The sequence below is a fragment of the Thamnophis elegans genome, chromosome 5 (genome assembly GCF_009769535.1).
Source record: "Thamnophis elegans isolate rThaEle1 chromosome 5, rThaEle1.pri, whole genome shotgun sequence".
Lineage (NCBI taxonomy): Eukaryota > Metazoa > Chordata > Lepidosauria > Squamata > Colubridae > Thamnophis > Thamnophis elegans.
Window position 1 is genome coordinate 11,214,759 of NC_045545.1, and position 26,320 is coordinate 11,241,078.

A 26,320-nucleotide genomic window follows, 5' to 3' on the forward strand; every position below is an offset into this window, starting at 1 on the left:
CTGCATAATGCAAGTGAAGAAATATTGCACAATTCTACTTGCTGGTGAAAGAGGAAGTCTTGGTTACAAGATAGCAATATCTGTCATTCATTTCACCCGCCGCCCTTCCGTTTTATTCTCTGAGGTTTAAAAAACAGTGGGGCGGGGGATTGCTGGTTCAGCACTAAGCAGGAGTGGGGAGTCGTATCCTCTGCCCCCACTGGGAACAAAGAATATTTTAATTATTGCTCCCAATATGTAAAGGACAGAATCAAAGGCTTTAAAACTACTTTTACAAGTGTGTTTTCTAAGACAGGAAACCTTTAGCTACTACCCATAAAAAACAATAATGGTATGTTATGAATGAGTAGGTATATGAATATGCTGGCAATAGGTTTGGAGTTATAAACCTTCAGTTAGTGTTTGATAGTAAAAGAATAATCCAGCCCAATCTCTACATGTTCTCATTTCTAATCCTAACAACAGGGTACATTGAAGACATTTGAAGAACTACAAAATCAACTATTCAACCACATGAAGTCAGGAAAATATCGAAATAAATAATTTGTTTTAAAATAACAATAGAATACTTATTAGAGTATAAATGGCATTTTTTTTTCTTCAAAAACAGAAGCACCAGTCTTAAGAAATGTGGTATGAGAAATATATAATAGGAAGTGCCAGTGGCATCTGAGTTCTGGATAAGATTCTTTTAGAAAAGTGTACACTGAAATTGGTTTAGATGGGAGTTAAGTGTCATGCTGAATTTTAAAGACCAGATCTCCTTTGGAATACAGTCTAATACTTACATGACCAAGTTAGGAAATAAATATGCCGTAACAAGGGAAATGGTACGTTTTACATGACATGCTCTTCCCCACCCAATCCCTAAATGGTATGATGCTTTTGGTTGGAGTTGGAAAATATTCTTAACTCAGGCATATTCTTCCTAGGTTGCTGTAAATTTTAATGCTGTTAGATCAGATTCTAAGACCAAATCAGTTTTTCTTTAATGTTGAAATTGTTTCAGTCATTACGAGTGAGCTGTGAAAAGAGATGACGTCCAATGTAGCGAGTAGACATCCCTTTCTCCATCATGTGACTTCTGCAAAGGCTGTGAGGTGGTTCTACAAAGGTGAAAAGAGCAAAGAATGGAAGTCATTCATCTGTAGAGATGAGAGGTGCATTTTTCCCACCTGTAGATACCATCATTTAGACTTTAGTAGCACTTCAGAGATTCAACCCTACATATCTCAAGGAAATCTAATCTGCTTTGCAAAATATTCCACATATGTTAAAAGGAGAATCATAACCCAGTTTATGATTACTTTTCCATAATACTCAATTAAGTCAACACTCTTAAATGATTGAGTTCTTCAAACACTTCAACTGAAGCCAAAATTTAAAATTATTTTAAATTTTATAATATAATATATTATAATTTATAAAATAATATAATTTTTAAGAACAAACATGGCAAAATCTGGTAAATTGTCAATACTATTTTAATTCTGCATTTCTTGATTTTTTTTTAAAAAAAGTTTCGTTAACTCTTGAAAGTGGTTTCACATGAAACAAGAGAAACTTAAATGAAAATTGTATTTACTATTCAGCAGAATGCTAACATGCCCTCTTTCATTAATTAACATTTCTTCTTTGTTCAAGCTAGTGTTTTGCATAGAACTACTGGGAGATTCAAGGGCTCTATTTTTAAGTCCGCCATTCCTCATTCCAGAACTATAACAGGTGGAACTCCAGATGTACTACAAAGCCAATGACAAATGTGGACAGGAAATAGAGAACTGTAAAAGATGTCTCTATGTAGGGCACAAGGAAGAGCTTGTTGAAGTCCTCTTAGAATGAAACCTTTAACAATGCCCTTTGATCTAACACTCAGTCAAAGCAGACACACTGAAACCCATGCAAAAAATAAATAAAATCCAAGTTATATTATCAAATTCTTCTTTGAATGTTTGTTGGCACAAGCATTCACCATTAATTCACAGCAATCTTGTGTTTGGTTTTGTGAACAGAAATTCACAAGTTTATATTTTTGTAATATCAGAGGCAGTTACTAGTAAGAGCGACAGGGAAAAAAAACATGCACAGCATGGCAGTGGTTATTTCCAATTAATATATCACTGGAGGAGAGCAAACTGGAAGAGCTTAAACTATAAAACATCACCATTCAAAAACAAAATATATTAAAACTGAACCTTAAGTGCTGGTTTCCATTTTTAAAAAAAAAATAGAGGCCACACTTACGTAGCAATATGCCAAATAACGATTCTTGCTATTTTAAATAGCATTCCATCCATGTAAAGTACATTTTGACAACCTAGGTAGTTTATGATATAAATCTTTAGTAATGCACAACTCAGTAATCATTTTGAGTGTGGACAAGAATACAGAGTACCTAATTATCTTGTATTCTTAATCATGTTATAGTCTGTGCATTGCGTTAAGATGCAATATTAAACTGCATTTGATCATACGTACCCTCTCCGTTTTTAAAATATTTTTCTCCTGACTTTGCAGGGTATAAATAGGAGTATAGAATAAAACTTTTCACAAAATTCTGCTTCGCGGAGAGAATTCTGCCCGCACTGGAGGTTCAGATATGTCCCTTCCATCACACTGTTTAAACACACCAGTGTGCTTGCTTGCACACATAACTTCATTGCCTTATATGAAGATGTTCAAACTGGTCCATTCCTGTTACCCAGGAGAAAAGCCTAAAGAGCTGGGCTTTAAAAGAATATTCTTGCAGAGGTTCTTCTTCACCTCCATTAGCACCTGGGTTCTGCAATATATACAATAATTGCATTGCTTGAATCATATTTGGACAGCTTCCCTTTTTCTTCATCTTATCAGCAGGTAACATAGAAGGAGGAGGGTTTTTGTTTTTAGTATTAACTTAAATAAAAGGTATATATGTATAGGCTACACTCTGAAGGGCAGTACTGGAGGAGGACAGAAATATTTGACAAGAGGAATGGTTCAAGAGCTATGTATAAGCAAGACAGTTATCCTATACTTGGCTTGTAAAACATTTATGTGTCCATGGGGACGTTGTGATGGTTATAAAATGCAAGGTCTGATCATAAATCACTTTTTTCAGTCCTGTTGTAAACTGCAAATTGTCACTAACGGTTGCAGGAAATGGGTAAGTCTAGTTTAATGAAAAGAAGGATTAGGGGAGACATGTTAGCAGGGTTCTGATATCTCAGGAGTTGCCACAAAGAAGACGGAATCAAACAATATTCTCCAAAGCACCTGAGCGTAGGACATGTAGCAATGGGTGGAAACTAATCAAGGAGAGAAGCAACTTAGAACTAAGGAGAAATTTCCTGGCAGTTAGAACAGTTAATCAGTGGAACAACTTGCTCCCAGAGGTTTTGAATACTCCAACACTGGATGTTTTTAAGAAGAGATTAGACAACCATTTGTCTGAAATGGTGTAGGGTTTCCATTTCATTCCACTAAACAAATGGTCGTAAGTCAAATACTACTAGTGTAATGTAGGGTGATGTAGTGTAATACAGTATAGTATAGGATTCCATCCGCCAGCCAATGTCGGCTGGCGACGCCCCGGGGGAGAGCCTTCTCTGTTGCAGCTCCAGCCCTCTGGAATGATCTCCCTGTCGAGATCCGGACCCTTATGACCCTCCTGGCTTTCCGCAAAGCCACCAAGTCCTGGCTGCTCCAGCAGGCCGGGGGGGCCTGTGAAATATCCAGCCCCACGGAAATTGTGAATGTTGCGGTTTTGTTTTTAAAGTGTTGTCTTTGTCTAGTCTTCCCCCTTCCCTTGTCTATTGTGAGCCGCCCGGAGTCCTTCAGGAGTGGGCGGCATACAAGACAAATAAATAATAATAATAATAATAATAATAATAATGTTGACAATAGAAGATAATCTCTAGAGTAGGTGCCTGCGGGCTGGATGCGTCATGCGCTGGCCACGCCCACACTGTTTAGTGAAGGTGGGGGGAAAGTTGCAATGCATTACGTGATGCTGCCATGACACCATGAATTTGACATCCCTACTCTAAAGGGATCCTCATAACTTATTTATCTAATGCACTGGTTAATGTGACATGTTCACCAAGCATACTATATTGACTGCATAGCAATGGCACTTAGACACCGCTGCATAGAGCTTTGCAGCATTCTCTGAGCAGTTTACAGAGTCAGCATATCGCCCCCAAAAATCTGGGTCTTCATTTTACCGACCTCGGAAGGTTGGGAGGCGGAGTCAACCTTGAGCCCTGTCAGAATCAAACTCTAGGCTGTGGGCAGAGTTAGCCTGAGATGCTGCCTTCTAACCATGGCGCCACCAAGGGTTCTCCTATAACTCTCTTCTATAGTTTGAGCCAACCATATTTTTCTCTGTGTGGCAAGAAGCTACACTGCTATTAAATTGTGTTCCCCACAGGTTTATGGAGCATGCAGTCATTGCGAGCTGGATTAGAATACAGTCCTTCCTGTCTGTTTTGACTGAACGTGTTTATGTTTAACAATTAAGATCTAGCTATTTGTCTCCCAAGTATTTTCTTTCCATTTTCCACATACATACCCTTATTCAATTTTAGCTCCAACAATCATGAGCATCCACACTATGATCGAATACACACAAGTAGAAACATTCATCTTATTTAGGATGAAGAGGGTAAGTTGGCATTTATCTCTTCCATACTAAAAACTTACGATCTGTTCATACCGCCAGTTAGGCAGAGTAACAGCCTCGATATAAACTACATCACCCAGGGCGTAAAATGAATTTGTAAACATTAGAAATAGAATGTAGATGAGATATTCTGCTCCTCCCATGATTCTTGGCCAGTTTAGAGTTTTCTTTCTGCTTGGCTATGACATTTGGAATAAAAACAGTGCGGTGTTGAGATGTAAAATTAGGATTGGAAAAAAAACACAGCCGCAGAACCTCACCAATTAATTTGATTCATTGCCTATCTCTCAGCCTAGCCTATATTAAGGATTGTTGTAGGGAAAATTTGGAGGAGCAAGTTACATGTTACATGTACCACTTTTTGAGATCCTGGGAGAAATGTGAGATAGCAACCTAAGAAGTAATAATAAAAATAATTTGCAACAACAGAATTGCACTGGCTTGGATTCTGGATAAAGTGTCTGATGCAATGATGCCTAAGTAGGGAAGGCAGACTATGAATTGTTTCCTCTTATTCGTTGCATTTTTTAAATTGAACATTTAGCTGCCCCACAATGTTAATATGGGCACACAAAAGCCTTTATTTTGACATCTCAGAGGAAGCTAACAGAACGGATTACACAAAAGATACACCCATCAACCAGATGCTTGCTTGAACAAATGAGATGGTGAAACAGGTTGATTTTTTGAGAGAGAACTGAATAGAATAAAGACTTTTATAACATTTCCCACTCTGTTGTTACTGCCATGGTTTTCAATTAAATCAAATTGAGGTGGTTACCCCAGTGGTGAGATTCAGCATGTTCGCACCTATTCAGGAGAACCGGTTGGTAACTTTCTAAGTAGTTCAGAGAACCGATTGTTGGAAGAAATCTCTTTTTGTTTTTCCCCACTTCACAGGGCTAATCCTGTAAGGAAGGCAGGAAGGAAACATTCTGGTGTTGTTTCTAGCCTAATCTTTATTGCCCTGCTTACAGAAATTCCCTCTCCCGTTAACCCTTATTCCATTGTAACAGCTAAGGTGAAGTGCCCATCAATGTGAGTGACGTTGAATTGGCCATGCCCACCCAGTCACATGACCAATGAGTCACGCCTACCCAGGTGATCATTAGGGCAGAGAACCGGTTGTTAAATTATTTGAATCCCAACACTGGGTTACCCTAAGGAGAAAAGGAAAACCAAAAACCCAAAGCTCTAACATCCCCCAGCCCTATACCATGTATTTATCTATTTCCCATGTTATTTATTATTTAGTTAATTAGTTAAATGAACAATATCTAATATCTTTCCTCCTCTTATTTCCCCCACTGCAACAACTTTGTGAGGTGGGCTGGGCTGAGAGTGAGTTATTGGTCCAAAGTCACCCAACAAGTTTGTCATGCTTAAGGAGGGATTAGAACACATGACCTCCTGGTTTCTAGCCTGGTGCCTTAACCACTAGACCAGTGATGGCGAACCTATGACACGCGTGTCAGTGCTGACACGCGTAGCCATTTGGGGTGACACGCACAGGATTTCATGGGATTCATCCTCGGCTCCTGCACGGCCGCCGAGGATGAAAGCATCTGTGCTGGAGGAACGGGGGGGCGGGACGTGTGATCTCCCCCGCCCACACTCACTTACTGTATCGCCGCCGCCCCTTTCTGAGCGTAGCGGCTGCTGGTAAGGCGTGCGTGCCGTGTGCACACACGTCATCAGCGCGGCGAGGGAGGACCCGCAGGAGAGGAGCGCGGGAACAGTGCGCGCCTCTCTCCAGTCAGGCCGGCACAGAGAGTCTACTCCTGGTTAGTTAAAGAATTCGCCCTCCCCCTCACTTATCTCAGTTCACGGCAGGGCTGTGGAGTCTGCTGCTTCCAGCTCCACGTCCTCATCAACATGCTGCTCCGGCCCGCCCCCGCTATGAATATTCATATTCTTCGCCCTCGCGTCACTAGGAATATTCATAGCAGGGGCGGGCTGGAGTGGCATGTTGATGAGGACGTGGAGCTGGAAGCAGCCGACTCCACAGCCCTGGTTCACGGCACCCCAAACAAGTTCAATAATATCAAGGGCAACATACGAAATCGACTGATGAACAAAGAAGTTACTAAGCAGGTATGTTAAATAATTTGTTTTTGGTTTATTAAATACAATTGTATATTGCAATTATACATTTTTGTAGTTTAAACTATAAATTGCGCAAAATTATGTTTTTGTCGAAGTGACACACAACGCGAATTATGCTCGATTTTTTGCCGATTTTTGACACACCACGCCAAAAAGGTTGCCCATCACTGCACTAGACCAATCAAGCTTAAATTACACAGAAGCAATGTCACACCAGAGGTGGGTTCCTACCAGTTTGCACCTATTCGGTAGAACCGGTCCGTCAAATCTACCGAACCGGTTAGAAGAGGTTCCACCAGTGGACCCAGAAAGCAGGCCACACCTACAGAAGAGGTTCCAAAAATTTTTGAAACCCACCACTGGTCCTTGGATATGATTATTCTACACTATCAAGCTCATATTTATAAAACTCAGTGCCTCTGTGAAAGGTAAGGATGACTACTGCGTTTGTGGTGCAATCAGAACATTGCGTGTGTTGAAGTTGTTTTAACGCAAACCAAAGATGCCTTTTAAAAAACAAGTTTACATCATATTCTTATGCATGCCAGTGCTGTGTGTGAGGTAATTTAAGGTGGTTCTGACAAGTGTCGTCGGCATCATCATATCCGGTCACATGGGCGGCAAGCCACTCCCATCTGGTCACATGGGCAGCAAGCCACTCCCACAAAGGAGGCCACACCCACAGAGTAGGTTCGAACAATTTTTGAAACCCACCACTGTGTCACACATACATTTGTATTTGTATTTGTATTTGGTTTATTTGTATGCCGCCCTTCTCCAGGAGGGACTTAGGACGGCGAACAACTCAGGGGGGAAAGGGAACATAAACACAATACACATAATTAAAATACACGAAAATCACACAGCCATACCAGTCGAGAGGGGAGGGGAACTCATCAACCCCAGGCCTGCCGGCACAGCCAGGTTTTGACGGCTTTCCGGAAGGCCTGGAGAGAGGTGAGGGTCCGGATCTCTGCAGGGAGTTCATTCCAAAGGGCCGGAGCTGCTACAGAGAAGGCCCTCCCCCGAGTAGTAGCCAGATGGCATTGGCTGGTGGACGGAACCCGGAGGAGGCCGACCCTGTGAGATCTAACGGGTCTTTGGGAGGTAATTGGCAGCAAGATATCCATGCAAGATATCCATATCCACTGTATAACAAGCAAGTCTATCAAACTGCCAGGGGTATTTGGGGTAAAAACAAAGTGCGTATGAGTGTTCAAAACAAGCACTAATTTTATGCAAATAGCCTCCTGCAAATACTGCTCAAACAGAAGCCTTCTACTAAATATCATTTGAGCAATCAGGCACATACAGTATAAAAAGTGCGTTTGTATATGCCGTCTTTTATACAGCCACAAAACCATCGCTGGGCAACTAATGTACCCCTTGAACTGAGACGTTTGGACACAAAAAAAGAGTTTTAATTTAGCTGATTAAATTAATTAACTGAAGAGAATGTTTCAGTCCCCTCTTCATGATATTGTGAGAGGAAGAAAGCTACCTCTTGTGATAAAGTGTGATTATTATTAGTGTATAAAATTAGCCTTTTTTTCTTTTATTCTGCTTTTTCCACTTGGCCTCCTACAATCCTTGAGAAGATACAAAAGCGTTCCTAGTTTTCAGTCAACCATAATTTATGAGGTGGACTCAGTGGTGGGATTCAGCTGGTTCGCACCTATTCGTGATGGACAATGGCCCCTTGGCTGAGGGAGACCTGTTCCGGGGGAATCCGCCACGGCGGGGACACCGACAGGCTGACTAAGTCGGCGAACCACGACCTCCGGGGCCAATGGGGTGCCACAAGCAGCACTTCCGCCCCCTCTTCCATGATCTTGATTAGAAGACGGGGAAGGAGTGGAAGAGGAGGAAACGCATAGAGGAGGCCGCGAGGCCAGCTGCAGCGAAGAGCCTCCGTTCCTTCCGCTCCCGGAGAATGGAAGCGGGAGAAGAAGCGCGGAAGGTGCGTGTTGGCTTTCGTCGCAAACATGTCTACCAGCGGAAGACCAAACCTGCGGGACAGTTGTTGAAACAGAGCAGGATCCAGCCGCCATTCCACGGAGTCGATGGTGGTCCTGCTCAGCCAGTCCGCCTGGGTGTTGTTTCCACTTTGTTGCCCTGCTTACAGAAACTGCCACCTCCGGTTAACACTTATTACATTGTCACAGCTAAGGTGAAGCGCCCATCGACCTGAGTGATCTTAAGTTGGCCAAGCCCACACAGTCACATGACCACCGAGCCCCACCTACCCAGATAGTCATTAGGGCAGAGAACCGGTTGTTAAATTATTTGAATCCCACCACTGGGTGGACTTGAAGATTTCACTTCTCTTACAAAAATCAAGCAAGGCAACCATTCTACCTCCGTTTCACCACAAAAGTTATCAATTCACAAGAAACCTTACCTTTACTACAGAATGTTCTACACGGGGGATGCTGATCATAGACATTTGTCCCAGATTGTCCATGTGTGACTCTTCTTGTTCTGGTTGCCTACCTCTAAAATTATTAACCACACATATCACCTAGAAAGAGAAGAAATAGATACTATGAAGCCATTATGACAACTGAATCTTGACGAAAATACCATTGAAACTACAATTTCCAAAACATATCCTTCCCTCAAAAAGTTGTAATTTAATGCACTGCGACTTCGTGTAATTATAAATCCAGTAGGGGTAGTCCTCGACTTATAACAGTTCATTTAGTGACCGTTCAAAGTTACAACGGCACTGGAAAAAAAGTGACTTACGGCCGTTTTTCACACTTATTGTATAACCATTGCAGCATCCCCATGGTCACCTGATCAAATTTTGGATGTTTGGCAGCTGACTCACATTGATGACAGTCGTAGCGTTCCGTGTTCGCGGGATCGCCCTTTGCGACCTTCTGGCAAGCAAAGTTAATGGGGAAGCCAGATTCACTTAACAACGGTGTTACTAATTTAACAACTGCAATGATTCCCTTAATAAATGTGGAAAGATAAGGCATAAAATGAGGCAAAACTCACTTAACAAATTTTTCTCTTAGACATAAAATATATGTTCCCTAAAACATATATTTTAGGCTTTTTTTAGATTTAGATTTAAAGTTTATTTATATGCCGCCCTTTTCCCTGGGGGGACTCAGGGCGGCTCACAACTTAAAAGGGGGGGGGGGAGACAAACTTTTAACATATAAGACAAATACATAATTAAAACACAATATTCATACTATTCGGGCGGGTTGTAATCTTAACCCCAGGCCTGACGGGATAGCCAGGTTCTGAGGGCTGTGCGGAAGGTCTGGAGGGTGGTGAGGGTACGAATTTCCACGGGGAGATCGTTCCACAGGGTCGGAGCTGCCACCGAGAAGGCTCTCCTCCGCGTAGTTGCCAGTCGACATTGACCGGCAGATGGGACTCGGAGGAGGCCTAACCGGTGAGATCTAATAGGTCATGTGGAGGTAATTGGCAGTAGGCGGTCTCTCAAGTATCCAGATCCACTACCATGGAGGGCTTTATGGGTGGCAAGTAGCACCTTGAAGCGTACCCGGAGATCGACAGGTAGCCAGTGCAGCTCGCGGAGGATAGGTGTTATGTGGGTGAAACGAGGTGCACCCACAATCGCTCGCGCGGCCGCATTCTGGACTAGCTGAAGTCGCCGAATACTCTTCAAGGGCAGCCCCATGTAGAGCACATTGCAGTATTCCAGCCTAGAGGTCACAAGGGCACGAGTGACTGTTGTGAGAGCCTCCCGGTTCAGGTAGGGGTGCAACTGGTGGACCAGGCGAACCTGGGCAAATGCCCCCCTGGTCACAGCTTACAAGTGATGTTCGAAAGTCAGCTGTGGGTCCAGGAGGACTCCCAAGTTGCGGACCCTGTCTGAGGGGCGTAGTGTTTGACCCCCCAGCCTGAGAGATGGAATACTAGCCAAATTGGTGGGAGGGAAACACAACAGCCTCGGTCTTATCTGGGTTGAGCACGAGTTTGTTAGCCCTCATCCAGTCACTAACGGCTTCAAGTCCCTGGTTCATCACTTCCACCGCTTCATTGAGTTGGCACGGGGCGGACAGATACAACTGGGTATCGTCCGCATACTGGTGGTATTTTATCCCGTGCCGCCGAATGATCTCGCCCAGGCTCCCTTGTGATTATAAATTGAGGACTACCTGTACCGCGAGAGGAGAATTTGCCATGTTATTCCTGGGGCTTAAAACAATGTTTTCAAACACTTAGGCAATATTTCCAAAATAATATAATTGCAGAGGGTGCTGCTTGATAGGATGGGACTTTAAAAAATTGAACATCTTTAAAATAGAAACATGTCAGTGTAAGAACTGATACTTGATGGTGCTGGTCGTTACCTGTAAAGCCCTACGTGGCTTAGGACCTGGATACCTACGGGACCGCCTCCTGCCACATACCTCCCAACGACCTATGAGATCACACAGATTGGGCCTCCTCCGGGTACCGTCGACCGGGCAATGCCGGTAGGCGACTACTCGGGGGAGGTCTTTCTCTGTAGCTGTTCCGGCCCTGTGGAATGATCTCCCCGCAGAGATCTGGATCCTTCCCACTCTCTTGGCCTTCCGTAAGGCCACTAAAACCTGGCTGTTCCGGCAGGCCTGGGGCTGTTGACCCCAAAATATGGTCAAGCCCCACTTGGAATGGAGTGTATTATAACTGAAAAAACCAAGCAGGTCCTTTAAAACACTGTAACCTTTATTCAGTAGCTGAAGGAGTGTAACAAAACTCGCAACAATGTATTAAATGAAAGCCGGCTAGGCGGCTGCAGGAACAGCTGAAACAATATAGCAATCAGCAAGGTTGTTGCTCTAACAAGACAGTTAACTGTTTAAACGGCTTGCCTTTTATACTGCAAGCACCTGGCTCGTGTTACAGCTCGCGCGGATGACAGCTCGGCAACTGACAGGCGCGTCTGATTGGCTAAGACGCGCCTGGCTGCTTCCGAGCTGTCATTCGTAACAGCGAGGACTTTCTTCAATACACAACAGAGTGCATGGTGTGTTTTTAAATTTATCTTTTCTTTCTTCTATTCTTTTTGATTTATTGTATTGTTAGCCGCCCGGAGTCCTTCGGGATTGGGCGGCATACAAATGCTATTAAACTTTGAAACTTTGATGAGGCTGGAATTCTGGATTCTCAGGCCTGAGAAACTCGTTTTATAAACAAGGGACGGATAATCTTGGAAAGAAGCAATTCAGTAACTGTAGACTCAAAAAATGCAGGAGAAAGAAGCCATGTCCACATGGAAATGATAATGACAGCAATAAAAAGAACTCTAAAAATTACTCTCTGAATAGAACAGTCTAACAGTAAAAAGCTCATAGATGGAATAGCACAATACAATATGACGACTTTAGCTGGGTAGGGTAATAAACAGTTGTATTTATTGAAATACAGCATATGATTTTACATAGTTCTTTAATCAGGCAAAGTTGTAAATGCTTGCCATTCATGCAAACAGCCTGTATCCCGATGGAGTAATGAAATGATGGATCCTACAAGCAGTCAGACATATTAACAGGTAGAAAAATGCTTAACTTATACATACCAAAAAAACAGCTATTGAAATACCGACTAGAAATCCTGCTATCACGTCTGACCAGTGATTTCGATATTCTGCTACTCTGTTGATGCCAGTAAGAAATGCCATACACATTATGCTCAAGCAAAGAACTGGTTTTGCCAGCCTGGTTCCTCTGGCCTTTATTGTGTGGGTGATGTACATCTAGGAACAAAAAAAATAAATTAAAAAAGTTAACGAAAACAAATGCAACCCAATATCCATCGGTTTTCATGCAGTTATTGAGGAATCTGAATACCTGTCCCACTTTTGAAGAGTAATAATTTTTAAGAAAATCATATAAATTAACATTTGTGCCAGGAATCCAAATATGTCATTGATTTATTTACTGGATTTCCCATCCTGCTTTTGGACTGAAATCAACTGCAAATTACGTCTTTAAGCCCCCTCATCCCCCTGGCTGAGACTGGTGATAATTATTAAAACAGAAACAGGCACAATCGATGATTGAGTGAGAACCAGATACAGGTATTTCTCAGTTTACAACCACAACGGAGACCCAAATTTCTGTTGATCAGCGAAAAAGTTGTTAACGGAGTTTTGTCCGTTTCTTGCCACAGTTGTTAAGTGAATCACTGCAATTGTTATTAAGCTAGTTGTTAAGTGAATCTGACTTCCCTGTTGACTTTGCTTGTCAGAATGTTACGTAAGATGAACACATGACCTTGGGACACTGCAACCTTCATAAATATATGGTGGTTGCGCAGCATCTGAATTTTGATAACGTGACAACAGGGATGCAACAAACAGTCGTAAGTGTGAAAAACAGTCCTGAGCCCCTTTTTTCATTGCTATTTTTTTTAAAAATAACTTTGAACTAAATGAATGGTTTTAAGTCAAGGATCACCTGTATGGTTATCACATTCCTCATTTGTGTTAAGGCTCCTCCCTCTTCCCACAATGCATTTAGTGTCACAGTTCTCAGTGCATAGAGATTAAGAGTTATGGCTATCTGGGCTCATTTATGTACATAACCGCGCGGTGGCACAGTGGTTAGAGTGCAGTACTGCAGGCTACTTCTGCTGATCACCGGCTGCCTGCAATTTGGCAGATCGAATCCAGTGGTGGGATTCAGCCAGTTCGCACCTATTCGGGAGAATCGGTTGGTAACTTTCTAAGTAGTTCAGAGAACCGATTGTTCGAAGAAATCTCCTTTTGTTTTTTCCCACTTTACAGGGCTAATCCTGTAAGGAAGGCAGGAAGGAAACATTCTGGTGTTGTTTCTAGCCTAATCTTTATTGACCTGCTTACAGAAACTGCCTCTCTGGTTAACCCCTATTACATTGCAACAGCTAAGGCGAAGCGCCCATCGACCTGAGTGACCTTGAGCTGGACACGCCCACCCAGTCACATGACCACCGAACCACACCTACCCAGATGGTCATTAGGGCAGAGAACCGGTTCTAAATTATTTGAATCCCACCACTGATCGAATCTCACCAGGCTCAAGGTTGACTCAGCCTTCCATCCTTCCAAGGTGGGTAAAATGGGGACCCAGATTGTTGGGGGCAATAGGCTGACTCTGTAAACCACTTAGAGAGGGCTATAAAACATTGTGAAGCGGTATACAAGTATAAATGCTATTGCTATAACACCACACAAACAAAATTTTCTTGAATAATTTGACCGCATAAAATAACAAAGCATTCTAGAAAATAACAAGAAAAAAGCTAATCCTACTTTTGTATCTAATACATTGAGGCACATTTAGTAATACTGGAGGGGAAAGGCACTTTTTTATTTGCATTTCCGTGTACACTCAAGTGCAATTAACATTAGGCGACCATGTTATGTGCAGAGAAGTGCGATTGAAATTGCTCAGTTAATTAAAAATATTTATGCTGGCTAAATGTCTTGCAAGACATAGTTCTAGCTAGCAATCTTGTCGGAGTTTATGGCCATCGTCCAACATTGCTGCACTTTAAAGTGAAATGAAGAGATTGAGTGCTCAAAATTCCATTAAATTAGAACTTACTTTTTTCTTTGGCAAAATGTGTTCACTGTGGGCAAGAATTAAAAATAAATAGTAAAATACTACGAGGTACAGGTCGGTGGTTTGCTATTTCCACTCACCAGACGAAACACGTACAAAGCTTGTCTTTCTTGACTTTGATTATTTTTTTATGCCCAGAGATACCTGATTCATTCTAATAAAAATCCAGTGAAATATACTATGATTCCAGTTTCATATGTAATAAACTGAAAGCAATGTGTAGATGCATTGCAGATGACCTTAGTAACAATATTTATATCCCACTTAAAAACTAACATGGAACAAAAATAGAGGAATATCAATTAAATTAGAATATACACAACGTAGACATGTTTTTTTTTTAAAAAAAACCTAGGCAACTTTAAGGGAATAATTGAATACCAAATAGATAACCACCTCATAATTAAAAGAATAAATTTGATATGTAAAACTCACTGACATCATATACTAAGTAATTGAATCAGGTAAAATTAAATAATATGTAAACCATATGCTGGCTTTAAAAAACATCTTGTCTGACTGAGACTCTTGCAAGAAATTCAGTACAGACCAAAAGCTATCACCTTTTTCCTTTGAACAAATCTCCTTCTTATATATGCTTCCACCTTCATGTGTAGAAAAGCAATGGCCAATATTTTTTTTCCTTTCTGGACATATACGCTTTAAACACACTTACAAAGTTAAATTATATTTAGAAAGCTAAAATACCAAAGGTAGAAGGTTCTTCCCCTCTAGATCCCAAACAACTACAGGGCTACTCCAAAGGTGTTTTTTTTCAAGAAGACTTCCTTGTTTTTCTTTGAAGATGTTTTGCTTCTATCCAAAAAACTTCTTCAGCTCTGACTGGATGGTGAAGTGTTGTGGCCCAGCAGGAGCCGTTGGAGCTGCCACCAGACTCCAACAGCGAGGGGTCTTATGAGTCAGCCCTGGAGGAGGTGGAGGACTCTGGACAGGGTTCCGACTCCGAGCAGGGCAAGGAGAGACTGGTTGGCCCCCAGGTGGTGTCAGAGCCTTGGATCAGTGGGGAGGAGACAAGAGTGAGTGATCCAGAAAACACCGGTAAGTTGTTCCGGGATGCACGCCGTCGAAGGGCTACTCGGCGTCAAGAACAGCGGCATAATTACAAGAGGAGATTACGCTCAGCTGATGCTCTTTAAGATCCTCTCCTGATTATAAAAGAGACTGCTTGTGCCACACCCTTTTGCAGAAGTCAACGTTAACGATTAACAAGATTAACAAGCTGGATTGCTGCCAGAGTTTGTTTGCATTTGCTGCCTAGGTTTGTAGGACTTGCTGCCAGAGTGCTTATCTCCTTGTTTATTTTGGGCTTGCAGCCAACGAGAGTCTGGACTGATTAAAAGTATTCTTATTTACATTTGTTTTTGGCTTTCATTCCTGGACGGCGACCGGGGGGTGGGTGGGTGGGTCAGAACTGTGGGGAATGGAAGGATTTATATTCCTGGCAAACAGCTGGTCATTTGCATTCTTTTAGAGAGTTGGTGAGGTCATTTGAAGGTTTGTGTTACCTCAGCTCACCTGAGTTGTGCAAATGGGTATGGAGCCTTCTTGGAACTGCTGGAAGGCCTGTGTTGTAGACTGGAGGTAGATGATGTCATATCCCTCTCCCTTTGTTGAGAGAGGGGCTGTTCAATTTTGACACAGATGGTCTTTTTTGACCCCCCTTTCAAAACAGTGGTCCTCTCTGTCCAAAATGTAGAATTTACTGTCTTCCAAAGAGTGGACTTTGTCTTTTACATGCAGATGGACTGCTGAATCTTGTCCTTATGGATTTGTCCTACTATGACACAACTATAGGGCTATTTGAAAGCTAAGGATGAAAGCCTTCTATATCAAGCCATTGAAACATTGAAGAAATTATGGAACTGCCCTATTAGAAGAAAGTAAAGCAAACATACTTTTCAGGAGGCCACTGGGGGACCGGGGGGGGGGGGAAATCAGTAATTGAAAAGCAAAACAAATTATTAATTTATTTTATTGGTTATTAAAGCCAAAGGCCTATGGATTGTGCTATTCTTCTACTCAGGATAAAAGGGAGCTGTAAGGGATGCAGTGGCTCAGCGGCTAAGACGCTGAGCTTGTCGATCAGAAAGGTCGGCAGTTCGGCGGCTCGAATCCCTAGCGCTGTGTAATGAAGTGAGCTCCCGTTACTTGTCCCAGATTCTGCCAACCTAGCAGTTCGAAAGCACGTAAAAAATGCAAGTAGAAAAATAGGAACCACCTTTGGTGGGAAGGTAACAGCATTCCTTCGATGTTTAGCCATGCCGGTCACAAGACCACGGAGATGTCTTCAGACAGCACTGGCTCTTCGGCTTTGAAACGGAGATGAGCACAGCCCCGTAGAGTTGAAAACGACTCGCACATATGTGCAAGGGGAACATTTACCTTTTAAGGCTGGCTTGGCTGAAGAGGGAATCCTTCCTCTGCATACCGGCACAGGCTTTGCTGAATTTATGTGCAGCAAACGGGAAGTGCTCTAAGCCAACTGGATGGGAGGTTCGAGGTTCGAGGTTCATTTTATTTATATGCCGCCCTATTCCCTGAGGGACTCAGGGCGGCTCACAAACCCAAAGGGAGGGGGGAGGTAAACACAAAGAACTACAACAAAAAAGGTACAAGGGGATTTAAAAAACAGCTAACAGTCACACGATTCGAGAGGGGAAGGGAACTCATCAACCCCAAGCCTGCCGACACAGCCAGGTTTTAACGGCTTTTCGGAAAGCCTGGAGAGAGGTGAGGGTCCGAATCTCTGCGGGGAGCTCATTCCAAAGGGCCGGCGCAGCCACAAAGAAGGCCCTCCCCTGGGTAGTAGCCAGATGACATTGGCCAGTAGATGGAACCCGGAGGAGGCCTAATCTGTGGGATCTAATGGGCCTTTGGGAGGTAATTGGCAGCAGGCGGTCTCTCAAGTACCCAGGTCCAATACCATGAAGGGCTTTATAAGTGACGACTAGCACCTTGAAGCGTATTCGGAGACCAATCGGTAACCAGTGCAGCTCGCGGAGGATAGGTGTAACGTGCGTGTACCGAAGTGCACCCACAATCGCTCGCGCAGCTGCATTCTGGACAAGCTGAAGTCTCCGAATACTCTTCAAGGGCTGCTCTTCAAGGGAGCATTCAAACCAATGTAGGGAGAGAAAGTATAGCAGGGAAATGTTTGTGGGGGTTGCGTTAAAAATGAGTGGAAAATCAATAGAATGTGACATCCATTTCTGCCCTCCGGAAATGGTTGCCCACCAGTTTGGGGAATACGAGGTACATTCAGATCTCTTAAGAACGGCAATCTGAATCAAGGTTTTTCAGCGGCACGACCGACAGCATTCTTAATATACTCCTGAAATTACAGCTACTCACGAGAACGCCAAATAGCAAACTTGACGTATCAACAGAGGCACATTAATGTTCATTTCAGACCTGATTCTTTTTTCCTAGTTTGCTTGAGAAAAAAAGGTGATGTTTTAGACCCAGTGCTTAGAGCACAGGTGTCAAACTCGATCATGTCACCCGATGTATCGCAATGGTTTTTTTGCTTTTGTGGAGCTGAGCTAAGCGTGGCCCACACGTGACATATCCAGCCCGCAGACCATCAGTTTCATAGGGCTGGCTCAGAGTAACTTATTTATTACTTGCTATGCAAAGTACTCACAGCTATGCTGGAAACTTCTTTAACATTTTTATCTTTATTGTAAGGCTGCTTTAAACATATTCATGAGAAAGAGAGGGAGGGGAGACAGGTAATGGTAATTAATGTTAAAATCCCAGGCCCTTGTAGGGGCAGGACACCTAATTATTCTGCTTATAGCATTTCTGCTGGGGAAAAAAAAAGGGGGGGGGGAGAAAGAAAGACACATTAGGTGTATCTTATCTAAAAATGCTGAAGCTCACCACCTGCTTGTGAAATAACGCTTTTTATGAACAGCAAGCTATCAAAAATAATTCTGTCTAAAATTGCCGGAATAAATCAGTGGTTAAAAAAAGATTGCATCCTAAATCACACCCTTCTGTCTTTCTCCCCTCATTTGGAAGGCAACGTGATTTTCACTTCACAGCTCCTCTTTCATCTCTTCTCTTCAAATTGCAGCAGAGACTCGACTCTGCCACGTTAGGTTAGAATACCAATGAGTTAAGAAGGAATTCAGCTTCAACGCGGTTCTCATCTCTACGAATACCTAAGTCTGAGATACCAACAAATTCTCAAACTATGTTAGGGATGGGATTGTTCAAGGGCTGAATTTAAGACTACTCCATACAGTAAGGAGCTACGGAGGTGGGTTACTCCCGATTTGGGCAAATCAGTAGTAGCGGCGGTGGGAGGCTCCACCCACCCACCTGGAAGTTTCTGTGCATGTGCAGAAACGTCGCAAGCATGGCCGAACCAGTAGTAAAAAAATTGGTAACCCACCACTGAAGAGCTAGCTATAACAGTTTTGAAAGAAATGTCCTTCTGGGTTCGGCTCCAAGTGGGGAAAAAGACACTGGAGACATGGAGGCTGCTTGGAAAGATGGTTTTAATGGTGGACACGACCACACGGCTTGAGTCCTGAACAGAAAAGGTGATCACATGCTTCAATGTTGGTGGAGAAGAAGAGAAGGAAGGGCTGAGATGCTGAAAGTCCCTGGTTTTATGCCCTCTCTGGCCTTTGATCTTGAGCTTGTATTCTGATTGGTTGTCAGACTCCCATGGGGCCATGAAGGGCAACTCTCTAGGCTGTGTTTTGAATCCAGGTTTGGTTGAGTTCTCAGATGCCATGTGGTGAGTGGGTGATGGCTAGTCATGCCTGAAGGAGAGCTGAGCAGAAGGGGAGAACTCTTTATTATGTAAAGGGACTGACCTGGGCATCTTAATGGCCTATTGACAAAGGGGGATGGGCAGGAAGCTGCAGGGAGCTACTCTGTCTTTTTAAAACAGGTTTCTTCCTTTTCACATCCAGGGAAATATAATATTCTGCCATTTCAATATTTCCTAGGATATTTCATTTTTCTGGGGGAGGGCTGGTTGATAACTTTCCACACCAGCTATAAGGTTCACTATGATATCTTGTAGCAAAGTAAACAAGTGTGAAAACAAATTTTGTTCTTAAACATTTTCTGCATAAAGATGACACCTTTAACTAATACATGTTCTCAGCTGCTCAGGGATTATTGTCCATGCCTAAATATATACCAGGCAGGAACATATTGTTCCTGCCGAGGTGGCGCAGTGGTTAGGGTGCAGTACTGCAGGCCACTTCAGCTGACTGTTATCTGCAGTTCAGCGGTTCTAATCTCACCGGCTCAAGGTTGACTCAGCCTTCCATCCTTCCGAGGTGGGTAAAATGAGGACCCAGACTGTGGGGGCGATATGCCGACTCTGTAAACCGCTTAGAGAGGGTTGAAAGCCCTATGAAGCGGTATATAAGTCTAACTGCTATTGCTATATTGCTATTGCTAACAAATCTGGCCTTGGTACTCAATGACCTCTCTAATAGAAGTAATGGAGAAGCAATTGCCAGTCAATACAAAAAAAAAGCAACATCCTGTGAAAATGTATTTTCCAGCCGCTGACAATCCAGAATTGTCTGATGCTCTTTATACTTATTTTCTCACTACTAAATTCTACTCTGAGGCTTGCTGCAGAGCAGCATGTAGTAGGCGGGATTGCAATCTGCAGAAAGCAACCTGTAAAGATTTGCCTATTCCACAGTCAAGCTGCTTTTTAGCTCTGTCACAATTTTTAAAAAATCCTATTTCTATACCTCTAATAAGCAGTTCATCCAAAATTTCACACAAGTGGAAAGATAAGTCACTTTGCTTCTCTGTCCGCTCTAGTTTATTCATGTCTCAAAGGTCTAAGTGTATTTCTTATCTAATGCTTCTTATGTAATTTATAATTGCATTTGATTTCAATGTGTTTGTTCTAAGCACAATTCATTTTGTGATCAATGTGATCACAGTTAATACGGCACAAATCTTCCTTTCTCTTTCTTTCCTCCCTTCGGTTCAATCAATTCTTGGGAGACTGTTTTGATTAGTCCCGGCGGTTTTCTTGGCAAGGTTTTTCAGAAGTTGTTTGCCATTGTCTTCCTAGGGCTGAGAAAAAAAATGGGTGGCCCAAGGTCACACAGCTGGCCTGATGTGTCTCCTAGCCTGATAACTTAACACTACAGTAAACTATTCTGACTCCCTCCTCCATCCAGTAACGAATGTCGAGACAAGCTTAAATGAGAATGTCCTTTAATAACAAGACCAGAATCTCGGTGGCTGAAAGCCAAGTAAACAAACAGATAAGGACCTTGGCAGCAAGGCCGACAAACTTCGGCAGCAATTCAGACAAACTCTGGCAGCAATCCAGCCTGCCAAGTTTGTTTCTCTTTAGTCAAAGCGTTGACTTCTGCAAGAAGGGCGTGGCACAAGCAGTCTCTTTTATAGTCTGGAGAGGAGCCTAATGACCATCAGCTGAGTGTAATTACCTCCTGTAATTACGTAGTTGTTCTTCACGCCGAGTAGCCCTTCGACGGCGTGCATCCCGGAACAACTCACTGTTGATTTCTGGATCACTCTCTCTTGTCTCCTCCCCACTGATCCAAGGCTCAGGCGCCCCCTGGTGGCCAACCAGTCTCTCTGCGCCCTGCTCGGAGTTGGAACCCTGTCCAGGCTCCTCCACATCCTCCAGGGCCGACTCATAGGGCCCCTCGCTGTCGGAGTCTGGTGGCAGCTCCAACGGCTCCTGGCGGGCCACAACAGTAAACTAACTTTATTTTTTACATTTTATCACATAGTTGATTATGATTGCTGAAATCCAAGTAAATTTTTTGTCAATGTCCAGTACCTCCCACCATCAGTTATGCTAACTGCAATGGTCAGTATTTCCAGTTTGGCAGCAATTCTCTGGATTGGATGGATCAAATTTCTTAAATGGTTATGAACTTCCTCTCTCAGTTTATAGGTTTTTAGATAGAAGAACCTGAGAGACCGCCTCCTGCCGATTATCTCTCTCAGACCAATTAGCTCCCACAGGTTAGGTCTCCTCCAGATTCCATCTGGCAGGAAATGTCGGCTGGCGACTCCCCGGGGGAGAGCCTTCTCTGTTGCAGCTCCGGCCCTCTGGAACGAACTCCCTGTCAAGATCCGGACCCTTGCTACCCTCCCGGCCTTCCGCAAAGCCACCAAGTCCTGGTTGTTCCAGCAGGCCGGGGGATCTGAGAAACATCTACCTCCACGGAAATTGTGAATGTTGGCTTGTTTTTAATATGTTGTCTTTGTCTAGTTTCCCCCTTTCCCTTGTCTTTTGTGAGCCGCCCGGAGTCCTCCGGGAGTGGGCGGCATACAAGACAAACAAACAAACAAACAAACAAATAAACAAATAAATAAATAATTCACCTTTTTATTGGGGCACAGCAACTAATAATTGCTTTTATATCAAAAGGGTAAATGTAGGCTAAATATAAGACACACTGATTCTGCCTAAAATTGCCAGATTAAATTAGTGGTTAAATGATGGTTAAATGATGCACTGAAGCACTGAAACATTGGAGCATGCAGATGTCTGAAGACTTCAGCTAGTTAACTGGGTTCCATTACAGAAGACTTCCTTCCATTGTGTTTAATTTCTCTCTCTCTCTCCCAAATCTGGGTTATATCAACAAACTCACTCTCAGGGGTTTGGGTAGTTTTGTTTTTCCCACATGACAAAAAAAAAAAAAAGCTTTGGTTATTTTCTCTTTAAAAATGTCTTTAAATCATGAGCTTCACGTAGGGGAAGGGGTGGAGGCAGAGTTAAAAGAGGGATTACCCTAGAATCCTTAAGAAGCCACAGGCAGACCTGTCCAACTGCCCTCCCCTTTGAATTCTATCAACCCCTGTCTAACTACTAGGCCTCCTCCGAATTCCATCCGCCGGCCAGTGTCGACTGGCGACTACCCGGAGGAGAGCCTTCTCTGTGGCTGCTCCGACCCTCTGGAACGAACTCCCCGTGGAGATTCGAACCCTCACCACCCTCCAGACCTTCCGCGTAGCCCTTAAAACCTGGCTGTTCCGACAGGCCTGGGGCTAAAGAATCGTTGCCCCTATCTCGAATGGTATGATTGTTGCGTTTTAACTATGTATTGTTTTTGTGTTGTTGTTAACTGTCTGTATCACCCTTCCTTTGAGTTGTGAGCCACCCTGAGTCCCTTCAGGGAAAAGGGCGGCATACAAATGAAATAAAACTCAAACTCAAACTACAAACTGTTAGTTAAGAAGAAGGCATTTAGCAATAAATAAGTTTAGTTAGACCTTCATGTGAAGCTGATAGTTCACCAATTATGCTGATAACTCTCACAAGCACAGATCCATTCCACCCGTATCTCCACACAAAGAAAAATCCATTGTATTTTTGTGTGCGCATTTTTATATGCAAATATCCCAAAGGGACAATTGGTTGAGAGTTGATGTCAACTCTCTCTCCAAACGCGCAAAGATTTAAACAGATCAAAACTAAGTTCTCTGTGATCTTTTCATGGACACCTGGTTCATCATTTGAAAAAAGACGCTGATCTTTTTAAAAATTTGATTCTGATCTGTAGGCCTACGGAGGCTGGAAAAATTGATAAAAATAGTAATGTGCTACTGTGAATTTTCACAGAAGGAAACCATCAGAGAGATTTCAGGAAATCATAACTATTTTCAAAAATGAAATTCAATGCACTCTCAGAATAAAAATGTGCGTCACAAACTCAGGGGAGATTTGTTTTTACATATGACTTTGGTAACAGGAATTGAGGATATTATTTTAAAATATGAGATAAGAAGCCAGATTATTAAGAAACAATGTACTTTTGGTCACCGTGTTCACAAAATCTAATTTAATGGATATCTTGCAATTTCATGATTTCAAGCTCTTAAATTTGTCACATCAAAATGTGATACTGGCAGTCACATCCTGGTATGTAACCTTACAGAAAGTGAGAAAACTTTAGGGAAGGGATATAGTTCCATCTGTCTTGTATGTTTATTTTATATTTTGCAATATTTTTTCAGCTAGTCAAAGTATCACCTTAAGATTTTTCCAAATTAACATAGTTTAATTATGGTCATTTTCATAATATTAAATATCTTTTGGATTGGTTAAAACTTGAACTCTCTAATTTTATCTTATATATGGACAAAAGATTGTATGCTTATTTCAAAGAACACAGTCTAAACTGTTTATTTTTGTACCTAAAGTATTTTTTAAAAGTAAGCATATTAATAAGCATTCAGTGTAGTTGCTGCTATCTGGAATATCCACTGAGTGCTGTGTCTTGTGTTTTATGATGATTGTATTTTATGATTATGATCATTTTATCACTTGTTGCATGTCCAATCACACTTGGCCAATAAAGAATTCTATTCTATGGTTCCACCACAAAACTGCGCTCGACTAAACCGCGTCCGACTAAACCACGTCGCTGATGTCATCAACAGGGCGACAACAGCGCGGAGACAGAAGCATGCTGTAAACCCTAAACCTAAAATTAACCCCTAAACCTAACCCCCCTAAACCTAATCCTAACCCTAAACCTAACCCTTAACCTAACCCTAAACCTAACCCTAAACCTAACCCTTAACCTAACCCTAAACCTAACCCTAACCCTTAACCTAACCCTAAACCTAACCCTAACCCTTAACATAAACCTAAACCTAACCCTAAACCTAACCCTTACCTTAAGTTGAATCGGCTTGCCTTCAAAGTGCTATTTAAAGCGCCCTTCTTTCTCCGGGCTGGCTGTTGTTGCCCTGTTGATGATGTCAGCGACGCGGTTTAATTGGGCGCGGTTTAGTAAAGCGCGGTTTTGACGGGTCACGCTATTCTATTCCATTCCATACACTAAACTAAGCTAAGCTACACTACGCTATTCTTACATTATTATTTTTATTAAAAGTTTTTTATTTTTATTTTTCAAAACATACATACATACATACATACATACATACATACATACATACATACATACATATTCACCTTGATTTAGGGCATGCTTGTCAAACTCGCTGCATCACATTGCTGTCATGTGACATTGTTCCCTTTTGTGGAGCTGGGGTGGGCGTGGCCTGCACATGACGCATCCAATTTGCGGGCCGCCAATTTGACACACCCCTGATTTAAGGGATACTAAAAATATTGATACATACTAATTTTCGCTTAGATGTTTCAACTGCCACCATATTATGTTGACTGGAATGTCCTGGCCAAGTCATGTTCACTTTGGATTTCTATCAAGATATAATCAACAAAGGCCTTGCTGAAGAGCTCCCAGGAGACAAGCGTCTCTAGGACCTTACCTGAGAATTCATTAAATATTCCAAACTATCTTACGATTTGTAAGTGAAAAGGAAGGTTAAAAACCATTAACTTAATATAAGGCGTCTTTGGTAGAAACCACAATGGTATTTTTTCTAGCATGATGCCATGGCACAAATAATGCAAATTTTGAATTTGTCTGAAGATGTCATGAGTTGTGTGTTTCCCTCTTCTACAGAAAAGATATGAGCTGAGGCGGCGCAGTGGTTAGGGTGCAGTACTGCAGGCCACTTCAGCTGACTGTTATCTACAGTTCAGCGGTTCAAATCTCACCGGCTCAAGGTTGACTCAGCCTTCCATCCTTCCGAGGTGGGTGAAATGAGGACCCAGACTGTGGGGGCAATTTGCTGACTCAATTTGCTAAAAATCTGTAAACCGCTTAGAAAGGGCTGAAAGCTCTATGAAGCGATATATAAGTCTAATTAATAAATAATAAATAAATAAAATAAATAAATAAGAGAGCCAACATACATAACTCATCCTTAGGCAAAGAAACAAACTTTTCATATTCTCTATTTAAAATTAGTGTCACCTTGGGATCATTTTTAACAATTGTTAAGCTACGTTAAATATGATATATTACATTACATACTTGAAAAGTACAGCGGAACTTCTTTTTATAAATGTATGTTAAACCTAAAAAAAGTTGACCATAATCATAACACAGTATTTTAAATACTGTGGTTTAAAACTAAAAAGTAAAAAGGGGATGTTAAGATGACCGAGTGACAATAGCAATAGCAGTAGACTTATATACCGCTTCATAGGCCTTTCAGGCCTCTCTAAGCGGTTTACAGAGAGTCAGCATATTGCCCCCAACAACAATCCGGGTCCTCATTTTACCCACCTCAGAAGGATGGAAGGCTGAGTCAACCCTGAGCCGGTGAGATTTGAACCGCTGACCTGCTGATCTAGCAGTAGCCTGCAGTGCTGCATTTAACCACTGCGCCACCTTGGCTCTAAGGAAAGCTAAAGATAAAATGAGGGCTTTTATAAAAGACGCTCAAAATATAACTGGGATTTGGGCCCAAGATAAGATTAGAGAGCACCACTTTCTGTCAAGCACTTTAAATGTCAAGACACTTCTCAACTGCCAGATCCAATTTTAATTCATACTTTCAAATCAGTTTTTGACACCTGGCAACTGCCTCACTACGTTCCTGCAGTCTTCTTGGCAAATTATTTAAGAAGTGATTTGCTAGAGTCTCCTTCCTAAGACTGAGAAGAGCGACTATTCCAAGGTCACTTAACTGGTGTTGTGTCCAAGGAAAGACTACAATAGTTTCTACCTTGGTCCCTTCTCCACCACAATCCAACTTCATACTGTATTTGTATAAGGAAGGGCCATGCAATTAACAGCCCCAGCTCCAGCTGCCAAATCTTAGCGCTCTTAAGATCATTTTTTTCATGTTTTTTGAGAGAAAGCCAACTTGACTGTTGAGTATATAATAAGGGAATATCTCTTAAGGGAGGAAAGGAGGTTAAAGGCATGAAGAGTAAAGAAATATGTCACCGTTTTTTGGGGTTATGTAAAAATTTTTTTAAATCCTTGGAAACCTTACTAATACTGTACATAAGTTAATGATATTCTTAATTAAAATTGATTAGAAAAGGAATAAAAAATAAAATTGAAAACTTTCGGATTAATATTCTAGT

General features: G+C 42.2%; 1 protein-coding gene across 2 annotated transcripts in view; it reads right to left on the bottom strand.

Annotated features, from left to right (window-relative positions):
• Positions 1 to 619: 619 nt before the first annotated feature.
• Positions 620 to 26,320, bottom strand: part of PLPPR5 (phospholipid phosphatase related 5) — a 100,657-nt gene continuing 74,956 nt past the window's right edge. Inside the window, exons 4-7 of one of the 2 annotated variants that reach the window (XM_032218802.1) lie at positions 12,321 to 12,497; positions 9,180 to 9,290; positions 7,717 to 7,740; positions 1,074 to 1,106 (exon numbers count right to left, since the gene is read on the bottom strand). In XM_032218802.1, the coding sequence (XP_032074693.1) occupies positions 1,074 to 1,106; positions 7,717 to 7,740; positions 9,180 to 9,290; positions 12,321 to 12,497 (345 nt within the window). Of the gene's footprint in view, positions 1,107 to 7,716; positions 7,741 to 9,170; positions 9,291 to 12,320; positions 12,498 to 26,320 lie in introns of both variants that reach the window. The other variant, XM_032218803.1, reaches the window with a different exon arrangement.